The sequence below is a fragment of the Musca domestica genome, unplaced genomic scaffold (genome assembly GCF_030504385.1).
Source record: "Musca domestica strain aabys unplaced genomic scaffold, Musca_domestica.polishedcontigs.V.1.1 7, whole genome shotgun sequence".
Lineage (NCBI taxonomy): Eukaryota > Metazoa > Arthropoda > Insecta > Diptera > Muscidae > Musca > Musca domestica.
This window is the reverse complement of record NW_026712383.1, coordinates 26,172,803-26,191,135: the sequence shown is the minus strand read 5'-3', so window position 1 is coordinate 26,191,135 and position 18,333 is coordinate 26,172,803. Positions and strand designations below refer to the sequence as shown.

General features: G+C 34.3%; 1 protein-coding gene across 2 annotated transcripts in view; it reads left to right on the top strand.

The window, feature by feature from the left end:
- Positions 1 to 18,333, top strand: part of LOC101897485 (Krueppel homolog 1) — an 88,445-nt gene that overhangs the window by 61,311 nt on the left and 8,801 nt on the right. For both annotated transcript variants that reach the window (XM_059130265.1, XM_059130264.1), the window contains 2 exons: positions 15,794 to 16,617; positions 16,686 to 18,319. In XM_059130265.1, the coding sequence (XP_058986248.1) occupies positions 15,811 to 16,617; positions 16,686 to 18,319 (2,441 nt within the window). In that variant the 5' untranslated portion in view covers positions 15,794 to 15,810. The remainder of the gene's footprint in view (positions 1 to 15,793; positions 16,618 to 16,685; positions 18,320 to 18,333) is intronic.

Here is an 18,333-nt window from a genome sequence, read left to right as displayed (position 1 = left end):
AATTTTCTCAACTAAATACGTGTTGGGATATTTTGTGGGTAAAAGTTCTTCTTTGTAGAAACATCCTTGGATGGGATTTCCTTCATAGTCTTCTAATAAATAAGTAGCGGGGTTTGTTATTCTTATTGTTCTTATCTTGAATATTTCCGTAGTCCAATTTGGCGTGTATCCCTTTTCAAATTGATGTTTATATTTGCTAATGCGTACATGATCACCCACACGAAAGTTTTGTCTCCTAAAAATTTTTAAGTGGTTATAAGCAGATTGCAACAATGCCTTCTCATTCGATGAATTTACTTGAATAGGGGCCATTTTTATTGTTCGATGAGGTGTTTTATTGTATTGTTTAACCAATTCTCTATAAACATCAATCCATAGATAATTCCCATTATAACTGAACTCCTTCCACATTAGCGACTTCAAAGTTCTATTAAAACGCTCAACAATTGAGGCCTTCAATACACTATATGTGGAGTAGTGGTTTATGGAATATTTCTGCATTAGTTTTTTAAAATCTGTGTTGAAAAATTCTTTTCCATCATCGGTTTGCAAATTTTTTGGAATTCTTCCTCTTTGTAAGATTTTTTCAAAAGCCATAGAAACATCCGTTGCCGTTTTTGTTTTAAGGGCTTCACACCATGCGAATTTCGAAAATGTATCGATGACAGTTAACAAAAATCGGAACCCCTTGTTTGCTTTTGAGTAACTGCCCATTTCAACTAAATCTGCTTGCCAGAGATCATCAATACCCTTTGTAATAACCCTTCGTCTAGGAAAGTTTTTTCGTGCTTGATGATGAAGTTCATTTACCAAACCCCGCTTTTCCATTGTTTTATTCGGTATGATATATTAAAGCTGGTGAGTTGAATGGAGCTTGCGATAAGGCTTTAAATATTTCGTTTTGTGAACGTTTGAGTTGTGATATTTCTTCTCTTAGGAAGGTGCACTCTTGAATGAATTTTTTCTTTAAAATTTCTTGAATGTGCTTGATTTGCGTATGTACGTATGCTTGGTTGACCGCATCCGCTCCTTCTGCTGGAGATGCAACATTCCTAATCTTTTTATTTTGCACGTTAAGGTTGTTATCTTCATCAATATTGACTCCCAATAATCTCGAAACATTTTCTCTCACTGCTATTGATTGATTTTTTTGATTGTAATGATGTCCAAACTTGTCAACAGTCATATGTTGTATGCTCCTTGAGAGTATTATTTAATATATTATATTTCCTTCTCGCAGTTCCTCGATAATAGAAACAATTTCATTAGTATGGTTATTGTTTCCGGCTTGTTGTGATGCCAACAACAGCTTTAATCGTTCTATCAATTCGTTGGGATCGTCCCAGTATATATAGTTGGGTTTACCAGGATTTATTGTCAGTAAGCCTTTGCCGCTGTGAGTATCCTCTATTATATTTTTTATTATTTTCTTATATTTTTGTCCCCTGTTGGACTTTGTTCGTCCATTAGATTCATAGTTTATTTTATGCGCATTTGTGTCTAATAATATTGTTTTGTAAATATCGAGTTCTGTATGATCATAGTTCTTGGGGTCTTGATAAAACAACAGTTCAAACAAACCGGGTGTTAATGCCCAATTTTTATTTCCAATCATAATCTTTTCATTGCTTATTTTGAGTGGTTGGTCCCCAAATCTCCATTCTCCATTGTTATCTTTGTGTGGACCATAGACTACATCTAGTTTTTTAATTTTCTTCAAGAATGATAGATTCATAGGTTCCTCATTGTTGGAATAAAATTTGTCGTCGTCTTGTGATGTATTAAAGGAATCGAAATTTTGTGTGTAATCTACTTTATGCTTTAACCCCTCCAATGCATTGGAATCTAACTTAACATCTGGTTTATAATTCTTAAGGGGTGTACTTGTAATAATAGAATCTCTGTACATTTCCATTTTCTCTTTCTTAGGCATAATCATTTTGGAAGTATTTTCAGTTGAAAGCTTTAGTAGTTTGTTTATTGGCTCCGTTATTGGTTTGAAAGTATTTTTCAATTCTGTAGTTTTAGCTTCTTCACCCATTTTAATGCTTTGAAATTTCTTTTTCAAGACATTTCTGGACTTAACAAGCCGTTTCAGCATTTCCTCCTCCATGGCTGTAGGTGCACTAATATAAATTAACATTTGCAAATACTTTAAATAATATTAAGGTTGAATAAATATATGAAAGCCTTTTCTGTATCTTCCAGAGTGAATTTCGTCATCCTTGGAAATCGTTAGAAATCCATACTTTTCCTTCCAGCATTCATGACAAATTTTTTTGAAATCTTCAAAACTAATGTCACATCCGACGTGATCATTAAATATATGTCTTAAATTCAGATCATCTTGTTTAAACACGATTATAAAATTCGCATTATCACGCAATAAATGTTTTGGTATACGTGTGTATGTTTGACACAAATAAAACGAATCAACATTCTTATGTCGCCCCATACTGAAGTAATTTTTAATGTTGTTTTGTTTATCGCATGCAACATCATCAAAAATCATGATTGAGTTTGGCTTTATTTCGTCCGTTTGTATAACATCGTCATTGTTATTAAATGTATACAATCTCATCCCCTTTATAGTGGATATCAGTTTCTTTAGGTACTCATATTTTGTCTGATATAGCGATTTTGAGTAAATGTAAACATTTTCAAATTTTAATCCATTGGGGCTTTCTATCAAACTAAGCATCACATTAGTCTTTCCACAATTTGATGGTCCTACTATTAAGGCTCGTATAGAATCAGGCAGCAAAGTACTATGTCGAGGGGTCTTTCTTTGCATAAAATCCACATTTTTAACAATTATTTTAGCTTGTTGTTCCATTAATCTCATGATTTAAACTAATGAGTTTTAAGAAAACATTCATATTTATAATATAATCAAATATCAATATTTCTTTCGTTCAGCGTCCCGCTAAAAAGTATAAAATGATTGTTTACAACACGAAGCGATTTATTAGAAAGAAACACGTTCAAGGAGGAGGACTGGTAAATAAGTTGATTAACTCTTTACCCGTTGAACTTCATTTACCAGGATATCAATTTTGTGGACCTGGAACAAAGCTAGAAAAACGTATTCAAAGAGGAGATCAAGGTATTAATCCATTAGATGCAGCGTGTAGAGCACACGATATTGCCTATTCACAAAATAAAGATATTGAACAACGTCACATTGCTGATCGTGAACTAACTGAACGGGCTTGGGAGCGAGTAAAATCGAAAAATAGTAACATTGGAGAAAAAATTAGCGCATATCTTGTAACTAACATAATGAAGGCTAAGACAAAGCTAGGCATGGGTAATAAAAACCCCAAACAAATATTGGGTCAACAACTTTTTAAAAACGCTTTAAAAAAAGCTACAAGTTCCCTTAAAAGCAAAAAACCAACTGATATTGATGAAGCCATAAAAATAGCCAGACATGAAATACAAAAGACGTTTCGAGGAAAAAAATCAAAGGTCGCTATACCGCGAGTAATAAGCGTGCCCAAAAGAGGTGGATTTCTTCCTCTCATTCCCATTCTAACTGGATTAGGAGCATTGGGAGCCTTAGCATCGGGTAGTTCAGCAATTACCAATGCCGTTTTAAATGCAAAAAAAGCCAAACAAGAGTTGGATGAACAAACCAGACATAACAAAACAATAGAAGCTATAGCTATGGGTAAAGGTCTCTATCTCAAACCATATAAAAAGGGCTATGGAATTTATGTTGATGAAAATAAAACTCCAAAAAACTAATTAAGCAGCTACCCAAAGGTCCCCTAACCGATGTAAATATTAGTTTTTTTGGGAAAAAATATGTACCTCACTTTAGAGGTGTTTATATGCGTGATAATCTACCTAAGAAACCACATCGAATTGAATGTGGTATCATAAATTTGGATGTTAGCAGTGGACCTGGCACGCATTGGGTGGCATATAATAAAATCAATAATAATATCGACTATTACGACAGTTTTGGTAATCTTCAACCCCCGGTAGAAGTTTTACGTTATTTGGGACCAGCTATTACATACAATTATAAAAGAGATCAACGATTTCAAACATACAATTGTGGACATCTTTGTTTAAAGTTTTTATTGGACATGAACAAAATTTTATAAATACTCCAACATCGATGGTATCCCCTCCATTCAAATTCAACTTTCCTAAGAAGATGATTGAAATCAATAGATCGGATATTGCACTGGTTGATTTTCAATATTGCCATGGAAACCACAAGAGTATTTTCGTGAAGGAACTATCATTTATGTGTGGTGCTTCTGTTGTTCCAGATTATTTTTTGTTTCGTCCACCTTTTAATATAAAAGAACTTACTGGGGAAGCATGCAGAACAAATGCCTACACCAAGACACATGTGAATGGCTTAGATTGGACGGATGGAGAAAAAAATTATAATGATGTCGAGAAAGCTCTTACGCCATTGAACAACTATCAATATATTTTTGTCGTTGGACAAGAAAAGAAAATCTTTTTACAGAAATATATTCATTCTACCATTATAAATTTAGAAAATAATATGAAACTTCGAGCTTGCCAAAATTATTTTACAAACTGTCCTATACATTTGGACACTAGATTTAAGTGTGCCGTAAATAATATATTTAAGATATTTGTATTCATTGAACAAAACTGGAAAGAACTTGGCTACATACTAGACGATGAAATTAATAAAGTTAATAAATAAAAACAAGCAACTGTATTATTTGCATAAAACTTTATTTAAAGCATTAAAGGTAATGAAAGTGAACAATAATAAGAAAATGGTTGAACATTTACTCGCTCCACGACCACAAACATCTACACCAATTTCAGAAGGCGTACAATTCCAATTTTTTGAAATAGTTGGGACATTAGTTGTTTCACGCCCTTCCAGCAATGGGCAACGATATGTCAACCTTGAATGCTCAGTAACAGGACAATCAGTTTGATCCCAACTATGAATGTTTATTTTACAAAAAAAACATCTGGTAATATCTCCTACTCCAGTATAATAAAGTCCTACTGCAGCCATTGTCTTGGGATCTGGATAATTTAAAGGCCAGCGAGCAAAGGTTTTTAAGCGTTCGTCTTCCTTATTAAGAAGAGACATCTTCCTTTCTAAAGCTTCACTAATAAACTGAAATATTTCTCTGTACACATTAAAATGAAAACAGCTTGCAATTTTTAGTTTCAAACAAAATATTTATTTATTTACTTTTCAGTTTATGTTAAATATGGTTGATAAAAATAATCTGGTTGATCCAAATGTTTTAATTCTAGTTTGTAAAGACTCTTTCCGCTTCCATCTTTCAACACAGTTTTCGTCACAGAATAACCCCCACCAGCTATTTCTTTTATGTATTCATCCGCCAGCGAGAGGAATCTTGACGGCAAATAGAGGATAGCATCATTAATTTTCAGCACAATTCTTTCCCCATATTTTGTATTTGTTCTAAAGGCGCCATGGATGTTGTATTCTTTGTTATCCTCCATTTCTTTCAAAGTTATTATTTTTTTATAACTGAAAGAATTGAATAAGTTTACTAAATCTGCGTTCGCCATAATATCACTTTCAATGTTTAATTTTATACTGTGAGCCTTACTTGAAATTGTCTTCTATATATACGAATATTTAACGCGAATTTCACAATATTACAGAGTTACTAGAGTTTTTAATTTTGAGCATAGTTAAGCATGTTCTCATTCATGCTCCAATCTATCGTTGAAGCAGAATTTGTCATGAAACTCTGCAACAACGCTTCCCCCCAAATTCTCATATCCATTTCACAGAAATCCAATTGTTAGTTAATGTAAACAATGGTGTTTCCTTCTTCAAATCCCTTCAATCTTCAATACCGAATTGATGCAGGGTTTGTCATGAAACTCTTTCAGTTTCAATTCTCTCAAATTGCTACATAATGTAAACAAATTCTTCATCGACAAAACTATCAAAAAGCGATCGATATAATGTACCAAAATGCCTGTCCACACAAGAAGAATTTGCTTTGATTGGCTACAGCAGCATTTTTTTAGTGTGTATATGCTACAACATTAATTGGTGGTTAGATGTCGCCTATATCGTTTCGAGGGAAATGACTGGAGAGCCATCTGGACAAAATAATAGAACACACATCTTCTTGTTGACTATGATACTAACCAAATTTGTCTCTGCTATATTCACTTCTCATATGGTGGATCTCTCTAATCCCATTTGATATGATCATATTTCAATAGTTTTGGAGTGTGTCTATGCTACAACATAATTTATGGATAGTATAGATAGAACTCACCGTTAGATGTCGCCTATATCGTTTCGATGGGAATAACTGAACATTTTTGAGTCGCTAAAATTATAGACAAATTAAAACAAGTACAACGAAAAGTTAGTTTTGTCTTTTTATCTCATCATGTTTTGCATAGCCAACATGCTGATTTTCGTGTTCAACCCACTCGACTTCGTTATCGTTTTTCAAGAATTTCACTTGATTATTCCGGAATTTTTCGATGTCATTTCTTTGTCTATATTTTCATTTATATTTTCATCTATGCTGAAATTAAAACCCCTGAAATATCAATAATTGCAGCATATTTGTCAATTGAAACTCTTCTATAATATATCACATTTATTGAAGTCGATTTCTTGAAATATATGTTTTCAAATAAATTAATAAGCACATTTGACTGCAGTAATCAGCATGTTGACTATGTAAAAGCATTCTGAGAGCCATCTAGATAAAATGATTTTCTTCGATACTTACCTCTTTCAGATGTGTTTCTGCTATATTCACTTCTCACATGTTGAATCTCTTTAGCCCCACTCGATATGATCATAATACATTTTTTTTTTTCGGAGGGTGTCTCTGCTAGTGGTGAATATTAAAACTTGAAATTTCACCATCCCATACACAGTTTTGGATTGTGTCTGCGCTAAACTTAGCGCCATCTAGTAGTTCATATTAAAACTAGCAACGCCAACGCCAACAGCCCCAATAAAATTTGACGTGGTACAATTCAAAAGACAACATCCCCAATATAATTTGCCGTGGTACAATTCAAACGACAACAAATTCACCGTGGTACATTTCAAAAGACAACATCCCCAATATATTTCACCGTGGTACATTTCAAAAGACAACATCCCCAATATATTTCACCGTGCTGAATTTCCCCCAATCAACATCCCCAATAGAATTTGCCGTGGTACAATTCCCAAGACAACATCCCCAATATATTTCACCGTGGAGAATTTACCCTAATCAACATCCCCAATAGAATTTGCCGTGGTACAATTCCCAAGACAACATCCCCATTAAAATTCACCGTGGTGAATTTACCCAAATCAACATCCCCAATAGAATTTGCCGTGATAAATCGTGGTGAATTCCCAACATCCCCATAAGCACACTACTCACAATGAATATCTTGAATATTCCTTAGTTCCACTTTTGTTGTCATTACTGGGGAATACTGGAAAAAGGGTCTCTTAGCTTCTCTTTAAAGTCATCCAAAAACTACAATTTTAACTAAGGATTATTTGGATCCCCTTAAACTCGTTAAAAAATTCCAGTTTTTTTCTCTCTATATGGGCTTCTATCGAAGCAAAATCGAACTCCTTAGATTCTTAAAAACACTTCATCTTCATCGTCTGTTTCTTTTGGGCCCTTCTTAATATCTTTGAAAAATCCACGTTTTTTAGTTGATTCAAACAATTTGGGAGGAGGGACTTCATAAGTCCTTCTAAAAACCAGATAAAAGTACGTTCGAATCGAAGTCTTCAAAAAATCCGATTTTTATATCCTTTCTATGTACCTTAAAAAAACCTTTAACTTATCTTCAAAAATCAAGTTGTTTACCCTATAGTTGCCCTGAGTAATGAATCGATATTGAGATCTTGTGAAAATCTTTGGCTCCTTTTAAATTTTTCTAAAAAACAAGCTTTTGTCGATATTGAGTCCAGTTATAAAATCTGTAAAATGTCGACGTTTATTGTCCTTTTTTAATCCTGCAAAAAAATATAAAAATTCCACATTAATTGTTCCCAACTGTTCCTTATAAAAAATTTCTAAATATCCTCTATTACTGTCAGATCAAAGTCTTCCATTTAAAATTCAAAAATGGCATATTACATCAATAAAAACTGATATCGAAAGGGGTTAACTATTTTCCACAACCACACCATCGCCACCACCAAACCCAACCCAGATTGCAAGTGCCCATGGACGGGAAACCCCCTCGGCAAGGTGTTAATGCTCAAAGAAAATTTCTTGTAACCCAAAAATGCACCATCCCTAAAAGTATGCTTCAAATAATAGCAGAAGTGTAGTATTTTATTAACCAAGTCCCACGTAACCTGGGTGCGTCTAACAACCACAAACGTGGAAAGGGGGAACCACCCCTTCTTATAAATGTTGATAAAAGTTCCTTGATTTGGAGAGGGTGGAAGGCACAGACAATCAAACCAGACGTCGTATGCGCGCAATAAAAAAATACGTCCTAATGACATTTATGAATATTTTATGTATTTGGTGCAATGGATTTTTCCATTTTCCGCGGAACAGACACCGGAAATTGGAAAGGAAAAACAACAATAGTAGCCTAACAAGGGTAGAGGGGGTTTTTATTTTGAAAGTTTGTTTTGTTTCTTTGTTTTGGGTGCGTAGATTAACGAGCCGGGGTAAGCTTTGAAGGGAAATCTAACACAGATTGCAAGGACAACAACAGGAGCAATACAAAATAAGGGATGAGGTTTTGTTATGGTGCGGCTTTTTTCGGTTTTGTTTTCCTTTGCCCTTCTTTTTCGGGGGTGGTTTGGGTCGTTTGTGGGCAACATTTATAAAAAGTTTTGGAAATTCTAATAATTTTCAAATTGAGTTCGATTTGGTTTTGGTACGGGGTGAAGGATAAGCATGAGTATGTGTTTTGAGTGGAACACTCATGTCACTCACATACATTTATGTTGTTTTGAGAGGAGAGAGAAAAGTGTTACATTTTTCTAATTTCTCTCCCTTTTAATTCCTTATCCAAAAAAAAAACTCACTTTGATTTGAAAATGTTAATACCTGAATAACTCAGAGATTTTTGAAGAGGAATGGAGAGAGTGAGGAGAGTGGTAGGAAGAGGAACATTTTAGTGGCTTATTAATGAAATATTAAATGTGTGTTGGATTTTTTTCTGATAAGAAAATAATGAGAAATTCGATTTCACCGTCCATGCTTCATTCAAAGAAATAAGAAACAGAATCGAATGTGAAAAAATTGCCATGTTTAGGTCATTGCAAGAAAATAAGTTAAATTCATATAAAGATAAGAGATCTTTTGTGAGAGTTGGCCCAAAGAGATATATTTCTAATATTTTTTTTTGTGGATTTTTCTTGAATCAGCCATTTGTAACTTTAAATGCAAATATGTTAAAATCAATCCAGTTTTACAAAATTTATTCGTTTTTACCAGTTATGTCGATTTCCATACTCGATTTCCTTGAATACTTTTCTGATAAGAGAATAATTAGTGGGTCCATGCTCCACTCAACCAATTGGGGTTTCTGTGAATTATAAGGATATTGGAGGAAAAAAATTGTTCTGTTCAAGTCATTATCGGAAAAAAATTAAATTTTGGAATAATTTGATTTAAAAACTCAGTTTTTTTATTGTAAACTATAAAAATAGATATTTTAACAAAATTCTGCTCAAAATGGGAAAACAGTACCTGGGCTGAAAAGTTTCGGTCCATCGAAATATTTAGGAAAAAAAATAATTTTTTGAATAATTTGACTTAAAACTTAGTTTTTGATTGGAAACTTTAAAAATAGGTATTTTGAGAAATAAGACCACTTGGACCCTCCGTAAAATTTATAAAATTCCACCCTTAATACTTAAAAAAATCGAAAAATAACTTTGAGTTCTTTTAAATATCGCTAATTTTTTTAAGCCATCTTTAAAAAAATAATCAATTTGGATGCTTTTAAAAATCTATGAAAATCAAAGCTTCATACTTTGACTGGGTACTTCAAAAAAATGTCCCAAGATCATTAAAAAAAAGTTTTTCTTAAAAAAAAATCAAATGGGGACCTCCTGGTTGCTCCTAAAAATCTATAAACATCAATTCTTAATAGTGTAACTGGGTACTTAAAAAAACCTCAAAATGCATCATGGGTTCAATCAAAAAAACTATGAATACCCTGAAATCTTCACTCAAACAATTGGAATTTCTGTGAATTATAAGGATGTTGGAGGAAAAAAATGTTCTGTTAAATTCATTACCGGAAAAATGAGGTAAAATTGCTATTAAATCGTGAGCTCTGCTATAAGTATTGCTAGAAAGACGATATTCGGAAATAAGCTTAAAATAGTAAAATTAGAGACATATTTTATGAATTTTATATGGAATTTTCCTCAAATCGCCATTCATAACTTTAAATGCAAATATGCTAAAAGTAATTATTTATTAAAGTAATTATTTATTATTTATTTTTTTTTTTAATTTGTTCGCTGTATTCAAAAGTTTATAGATCTCCGATAATATTCTAGGTCCGCTGATGTTGAATTAATTATTTCAGAATTTTAAATGCATGAATGTTAAGATTCTGTATTCAAAGGAATATAGATCTGCGATAATATTCTAGGTCCGCTAACGTTGAATTAATTATTTCAGAATTTTAAATGAAAGAATGTCAAGATTTTGTTAAGGGTTTTGAAATTAGAATTAATTCAATTGTAATTTATTCGGTTTCTTCAAAAGTGGGGCCTCCAATAATGAATCTGTCATAATATTCTAGGTCTACTAACATTGAGCCAATAATTTCAGAACTTTAATGGCAAAAAATATCAATGTTTTGTTACGGGTTTTGAGAAAATATTAAAAAAAAAAACTTTTTCTGTTTGTACTCCTTTTTTTTTTTGGTTTATCAGAATAGAAAATGCCTTTAATATCGGATATACCCTCATTTATTCACAGCAAATATGAAACTGATAAAATATATTTTAAATTGCTAAAACTTTTTCTAAAACACTCCGAAAATATTCATTAAAAGATCAATTTTATATCTTCTTAAAAAATTTTTAAAATATGAACGATAGTCTTTTTAGCAGCTTCTCAGTAGCATTAAAAGAAACCCACAATAAGCGCGTGTAGCAACATCGAAAATTTATTTAAAATCCCCGATGGTACTTTTTCCATTAACCCTGGAAAATATTGAAAATTCTTTTTTATAAACTCCGAAAATATATTAAAAAAAATTTCCTCTGAATATCCTCCGAAAAAAAATATATTTAAAAATTTCCTCGATTTAATAACACACCTACTAGCCTCTGAATAAGATTATTAAAAGACCAATTTTGGTCCTGCTGAATGTCTTTTAAAATTAATATATAAGTTCATGTTTTGGTCCTTCTAATAGCCGATGAAATTTAAACAATAAAACCCAAAGTGCCTCGAATAGCCTCTAAAATTAAAAAATACATTACATCGAAAAACCTCGAAAATTATTTTGAAAAATGCAATCTTAGGTTCTTCTAATAGCCCTAAATATCAACTCACAAAATTACATTTACCTCTTCTAAAAATGTATTTAAAAACCCACATTTTGGGCCTCAACGTTACTTTCTTCTAATAGCCTCTAAAAATTAAATTGGGGGCAAGCGTGTTTTCCTTAAGCCTACTTCTTTCCACGTTCACAGTCAGAACTTTCGACAAACAATCTAATCAGAGAGTAACAAAATTGGGAGAACATAAAAGGGCGAGTCTATGCCCAGGCCTGGATAAAAATCCACGTTTGGTCTGTTAGGATAAAAGTACCCTTTTTCACTCATTTTAGTAACAAAAATTAACATATTTTTCAAAAAATCGACGTTAAATTCGATAGAAAAAATGTATTAAAAATCCACGAAATAATCCTTCTAATAGCCCCTGAAAATTCTGCTTTTAGTTATTAAAATATTTTCTATTTGGTAATGTTACTATGTAAGGCTATTTTGGCCTAAAAAGGCTTCTGTGTTACAAATTATTGAATAAATAAATAAAAAATGTATAATCTACGAGAAGGCTCCCTTCAGAGTCTTTTACAAAAAAAATGTTAAAATCAACGTTTAGGTCTCAGGATTTTAAAATTGGGAATTTTCCAAAAATTTCGTAAATGAAAATAAAAACTGACGAAGCAATTTGAAGACATTCAAGCAGTTTCTTTAGTTGGAGTGGGAACTTTCGAGAAGCTTTGAGTGAGACATAAAGTGCGTAGAGGGTGGGTTTTCATGGGGTTTTCTTTTTTGTTTTGTTTGTTGTTTTTGTTTTCCTTTCTTGCCGGTGTAAATATTTTGGTAACTTTTCATTTCCTATAGCGGGGAGCAGGAGTTGGGGAAAATGTGTGTTATGTTTTTAGTAAGACGTCCCCGTTTCTTACCGGCCGGCATACACATATTTTCTGTATCTACCCATTGTTTTTTGGGAATCAAAATATTTACAAAATGGCGTTTGGAAAACTCGATAAACCTTGACGTTGGGGAAGGAGATAAAATTGTTGCTATTAATATTTTGCATGAAGAGTCTTCAAAATAAAATAAACAAAAAAAAATAAATGAATGAAAAATAAATAAATAAATGAAAAATAAATAAATAAATGAATAATAAAAGAAAAAAATAAATCAATAAAAAATAAAAAAAGAAATAACTAAATGAAAAAAAAACAAATTTTAAAATAAAATAAATAAATAAAATAAATGCTATAAATGCCACTAATATTCCAAAGTCTTCAAAATAAAATATATAAATAAAAAAAATGAATAAAAAATAAATAAATAAATGAAAAATAATAAAAAATGAAGAAGAAATAATTATACCCTACAACACTATGTGTTGGGGGTATTATAAGTTTGATTGGGCCAAAAATTATGTAACACCTCGAAATATTGGTTTCCCACATAGGAAAGTATATATGGATCTTCCTAGCTCGCCGAGCTGAGTCGATCTAGCTATGTATGTCCGTCCGTCCGTCTGTCCGTCTGTCCATGTTAATTTGTAATCACTCTACAGGTCGCAATTATGGTCCGATCTTCACGAAATTTAGAATGGGGGTGGGGCTAGGGTCAGAATAGAAGCCTATTTCTTTTGGAGATGATCGCCAAATGTTTAGGGGTTGAAATGGACCAAATACTGAAAAAATGTCGGATTTTGCAGTAGCTATACAGGTCACAATTATAGACCAATCGACGCGGAATTTCGCATGTAGCTAGAATTTAGGGCAGGGAAGAAGCCAACCAATTTGGGTGGTCATCGGATAATATTTAGCGGGTAAAATAGACCATATCTTTTGTGTTGAAAACAATTCAAAATTTTTCATTAAACCGCAAATATTTGAAATCCCGTCTAAATCACAAAGCCATGACAAGGCTACTTCTGATCTTTACATTGATGTTAACATCCAACAAATCGGATATATAGCAAAATATGTGCGATATATATGTCTATCAAAGAGGATATGCTTGAAAGATCTCTTATATGTCGAGAACGACTGAATTGATTTCGACAGTTCTCATTAATTCAGAATGGCCTCTTGGCAGGAAAGAAAAAACGTCTAAAAAAATCGCATAAAAATATCTCTCTATAGATGAAAATATTGATTTTGTAATATTTTCTCATATTTTTTCAATTTTGTCATATTTTCATTTTGAATTAAACATTTGGTAATATTTCTACAGCTAACAAAACTAAGTAGTTAGGATATCAGGATATCATATACAGATCGCATTTATGGCCCGATCCTTACGAAATTTTGCATGGGGATAAGATGAGGGTCAGAATAGAAGCCTACTCTTTTTGGAGATGATCGCCATATATTTAGGGGTTGAAATGGACCAAAAAACTGCAAAATTAGGTGTGTCTGGTTACTTTTCCTGCAGGAATTGTCCAGCAACATCTTTCTGAGAGAGTAAGGTAGTTTTATTCTCTTTTGCAAGGAAAATGCGAAAAGTAAACAGACGGTATTCCTGCAGAAGCTTGCAACTAATCAGCTGTTTTGTCAAAACAAATCAATTTGTCCCCCATTAAAAGAATTAAACGAAAGGAACCACCACCAATTTCACAAGTTTTTTTATAAATAAAAAAGAAATTGACAATAAAATAAAAATATGAGCAATAAAAGGAAGATAGATTTGATATGTTCCGCGGAATCCTTTAAACCTGTTGCTGGTGGCATTTGTCTAAAAATGTTGGAAATAGTATTTTATTTTTTATTATTACATATTAATATTTATGTTTTTCACATTTTGTAAAGTTGTTCTCCAAAAACAATTAGTCTTGTTAATTCCAAAAAGATATTTTCGAATTAAAATCACAAAAAGAAATAAATAAACAATAGAAAACATCTGATTGAATGTCGATGAATGAGAAGAAGAAGAGTTGCAAGTGATTGCAAGAAGAAATTTGTCCAGCAAGAATTTGCAAACTCTCACTGAAAGAACTGTCAAAATTTCTCTCTCCAACCGCTCTCTTTTGCGGAACTTTCGGGTTAACAGACGACTTTCAGTAACAATTTGTAACAATTGTTACAAATTTTAGGGTAACCGGACACACCTATTGTCTGCAGGTCGTAATTATCGCCCGATCCTCACGCACATTTGAATGGGAGTTACCGGACATTACAAAAGCCAAGCCGTTTTGGATGGTCATCCAAAAATATTCAATGAGTGAAATAGTTTGCCAACTTTTATAGACAAAATACGAAAATGTCCATTCCAGTGACTTTTTGGAGAATTCACAAATACAGGAAAGACGCACTTCTGACTATTTCGTTAACGCTGATTTCGTTCAGTCAAAAACCAATAATAAATATTAATCTTTTGCCACTTCTGAGAGATTATAGGTCTTTGGGAAATATTGGTTCCAGATCTAGGAAGACCATTTACGTGCAACATCTACCAATAGATTGGAAATGAGCAAATTAGTTAAAGTTGCTATTATTCCAAAATTAGAGAACGAAACCTGATGGTTTTCTTTTATTATTTGTCACAATATCTTGCGGAATACTTTCAAGTATCTGGCCTATATAAACTGTATCGTTTCTAGGGTATTCAACGGTCGGCCCCGCTCGACTGTAGCCTTTGCTTACTTGTTAAATTTCAAAATAAAATGAATAAATAAATTTCAAAATAAAATAAATAAATTTCAAAATAAAATAAATACAAATAAATTAATAAATAAAAGAGGTAGAAAATAAAATTTATAATGGGTGGGTCTAAGGAATGCCTCTCTTATCTTTGGATAAAAAATCTGATTTTCTTACAAGCAACTATCGAATCTAGGTTATTTTCCTTTTCTTCATTTCAATATTTATGCTAAAGTTCAAGCTCATTTTCAATACTTTCCAAATTAAAAATATAAAAATATAAATTTTAATACCGCAGTTGGTCTAGACGTATGGTTTTAAAAAACATTAAACTTGGGTCTGCGAGTTCGAAAGCTTCATATTTTATTTGGAAAATCGATCGCTTATGGCTGTTATCGATGAATCTAGATTCCTGCAACAACCTTATATACTCCTCTAACTTGGTCCACTAAATCACTAGGGGATTTAAGCTTCTGCTTCTAGACTTTTGTAAATAACTTTAAATGCAAATATGTTCGAATATTTTCAGATCCACAAAAAAATATTTTAAATGTCTATCCGCCAAATAATATTCCACTCCAAACAAGATTCCGCTCCGTTTTATAATTTTATTTTTTTGTTTACTTGTCCATGTTTTCAAATTAAATCCTTAACTTATTTCAAATTGTCATTAATTTCAATTCTCCTTATATTTTCTTACTTTCAGAATCACAAAACAGCACGATGGTTTATTACCAATCGACGCCACTGATTATAAAATCGGAACAACCTAGTCAGACGCAATTATGCGGTCCATTGTCACATGCAATGCCAATGCAACATTTAACACAGCAGCAGCAACATCAGCTCCAACAACAGCATCACCAACAACAACAACAATCCATTAACGCATATGGCCTAAATAATGTGGCCATAAACATGCAACAACAAATGTCGCAAAATAATGGCAATTCAAGTATTAACAACAATCACTCACAATCACACCAACTTCTGCAACACCACCAGCAGCAACAACAACAATATTTAACAAATATCAAATCAGAATTATTACCACCGGGTATTTCACTATATTCAACAACAACAACAGCAAACAATCATCACCTCCAACAACAACAACAACCTGCTTCCCTTAACAATTCTACATCACCTGCAACGCTGCAAAATGTAAGCAGCAGTACAACAGCCTCGTCACCGGCCGTCACATCTTCAACGACAGTGGTGGGCCGGAAAACAAATCCCAATAAGCCACAATTCAAATGTGAACAATGTGGCATGACATTTGGCAGCAAATCGGCCCATACCTCCCACACCAAGTCGCATATAAAAAATGGGGAGTTGAGTCTAATAAATGGTGGTGCTGCAGTGTCGGGTACAACCACACCGGCCTCCATGATCAATGGCTTTGAGCTGAATGAAACCGGCCTACCCAAAACACCACCCATCAAACCCAATGCCAATGCTGCCTCAAATGGTGGCGATCCCTATCAATGTAATGTCTGCCAGAAGACATTTGCTGTACCCGCAAGACTGGTAAGTTATTCGCAGATCTTTGCAATACTACAGCCGTAATTAATACCCGCTCTCCCTCTCATTTTCAGATTCGTCATTATCGCACACATACTGGCGAAAGACCCTTCGAATGTGAATTTTGTCACAAACTTTTCAGCGTCAAGGAAAACCTCCAGGTCCATCGGCGCATACATACCAAAGAGCGACCCTACAAGTGTGATGTCTGTGGTCGGGCATTCGAACATTCGGGAAAACTGCATCGTCACATGCGTATCCATACGGGCGAGAGGCCCCACAAATGTTCGGTGTGTGAAAAGACCTTCATCCAGTCGGGTCAATTAGTCATACACATGCGCACGCATACCGGTGAAAAACCCTATAAATGTCCCGTGGAAGGTTGTGGCAAAGGCTTCACCTGCTCCAAACAGCTAAAGGTCCACTCGCGTACCCATACCGGAGAAAAGCCCTACCACTGCGACATCTGCTTCCGTGACTTTGGTTACAATCATGTACTCAAGTTACACAAGGTCCAGCATTATGGTTCCAAGTGCTATAAATGCACGATATGTGACGAGACTTTCAAGAGTAAAAAAGAAATGGAGGCTCACATTAAGGGTCATGCCAATGAAATGGCCGATGAGGACGAAGAGGGAGCGGCAGCAAATGGAAATCCTGCAGAGTCTGGTAGTGTTTTAGCCAACACTTCACCCTCCTCTTCGGTGTCCACAACATCGGGAGTTGAAACCTTATCCGGACCAAGCTCACCGCAATCACCCAGCTCCAGCATAGGTACCAGTACCTCATCGAGCCTTACAAAGTCGAGAAAACCACGACAAGAAAAATCACGTTCCATCAGTACTTCGGGACCCTTGAGTCCAGCATCGCCGGGATCACCATCATCCTCAATGTCACCCTCATCAACATATACTTCAAGGTTATCAGCCGGTTCGCCAACATCCTCCGTGGCCTCTCCCACCCTGTCGCTAAGCATGGAAACTGATCATCACAGCAGGGATAGTGGGGTGGCCAGCGGTTCCATACCCACATCACAGTGTACAAGACAATTGGCCGCAGCCACATTAGTGGATATGAGTCATCAAGGAGCCAACTTTGCCATGGCCGATGAAATGCCCACAGATCTAAGTGTTGGCCAGCAGCAGCAGCAGCAGCAGCACTCTCAGCCCACGACCCAACACATGGAACAAAATATGGGCTATCATTACCAAAGTTCTTCTTCGCCACCTCCACATCAACAGCAGCAACAACAATATCATCATTATATGAGCCCCAACTCTCCAGATCCTCACCAACATCATCATCAGCAGCAGCAGTCACCAGCCCTCTATGAACAACAACAGCAACACCATCAATCGCAGCAGCACCACCAGCAACCCACTATTAATCCTGCCCTCCTAGAAGCTGCTACACTTGTTAGTCGCAATGAAGATGATGTCCAGGCGGCCATACAAATAATGCAGTTACGTCGTCCCCAACAAAAATCGAATAATCATCATCACAACATGTTGTACCCTGAGCTACAGGCGGCACATCATCACCAACAACCCCATTTACCGCCCAGCATACATCAAAGTCTGATAGCCCCGCTAATAGAACATTACAGCGATGCTAATCAGGACGCTACAGATCTCATTGAGCACTACAAGCGTAACGAATTGTCGAGGCAGGGTTTGGCCAAGGGCTATGCTCCAGTACCCAAATTTGAGTAAGTATTCATAT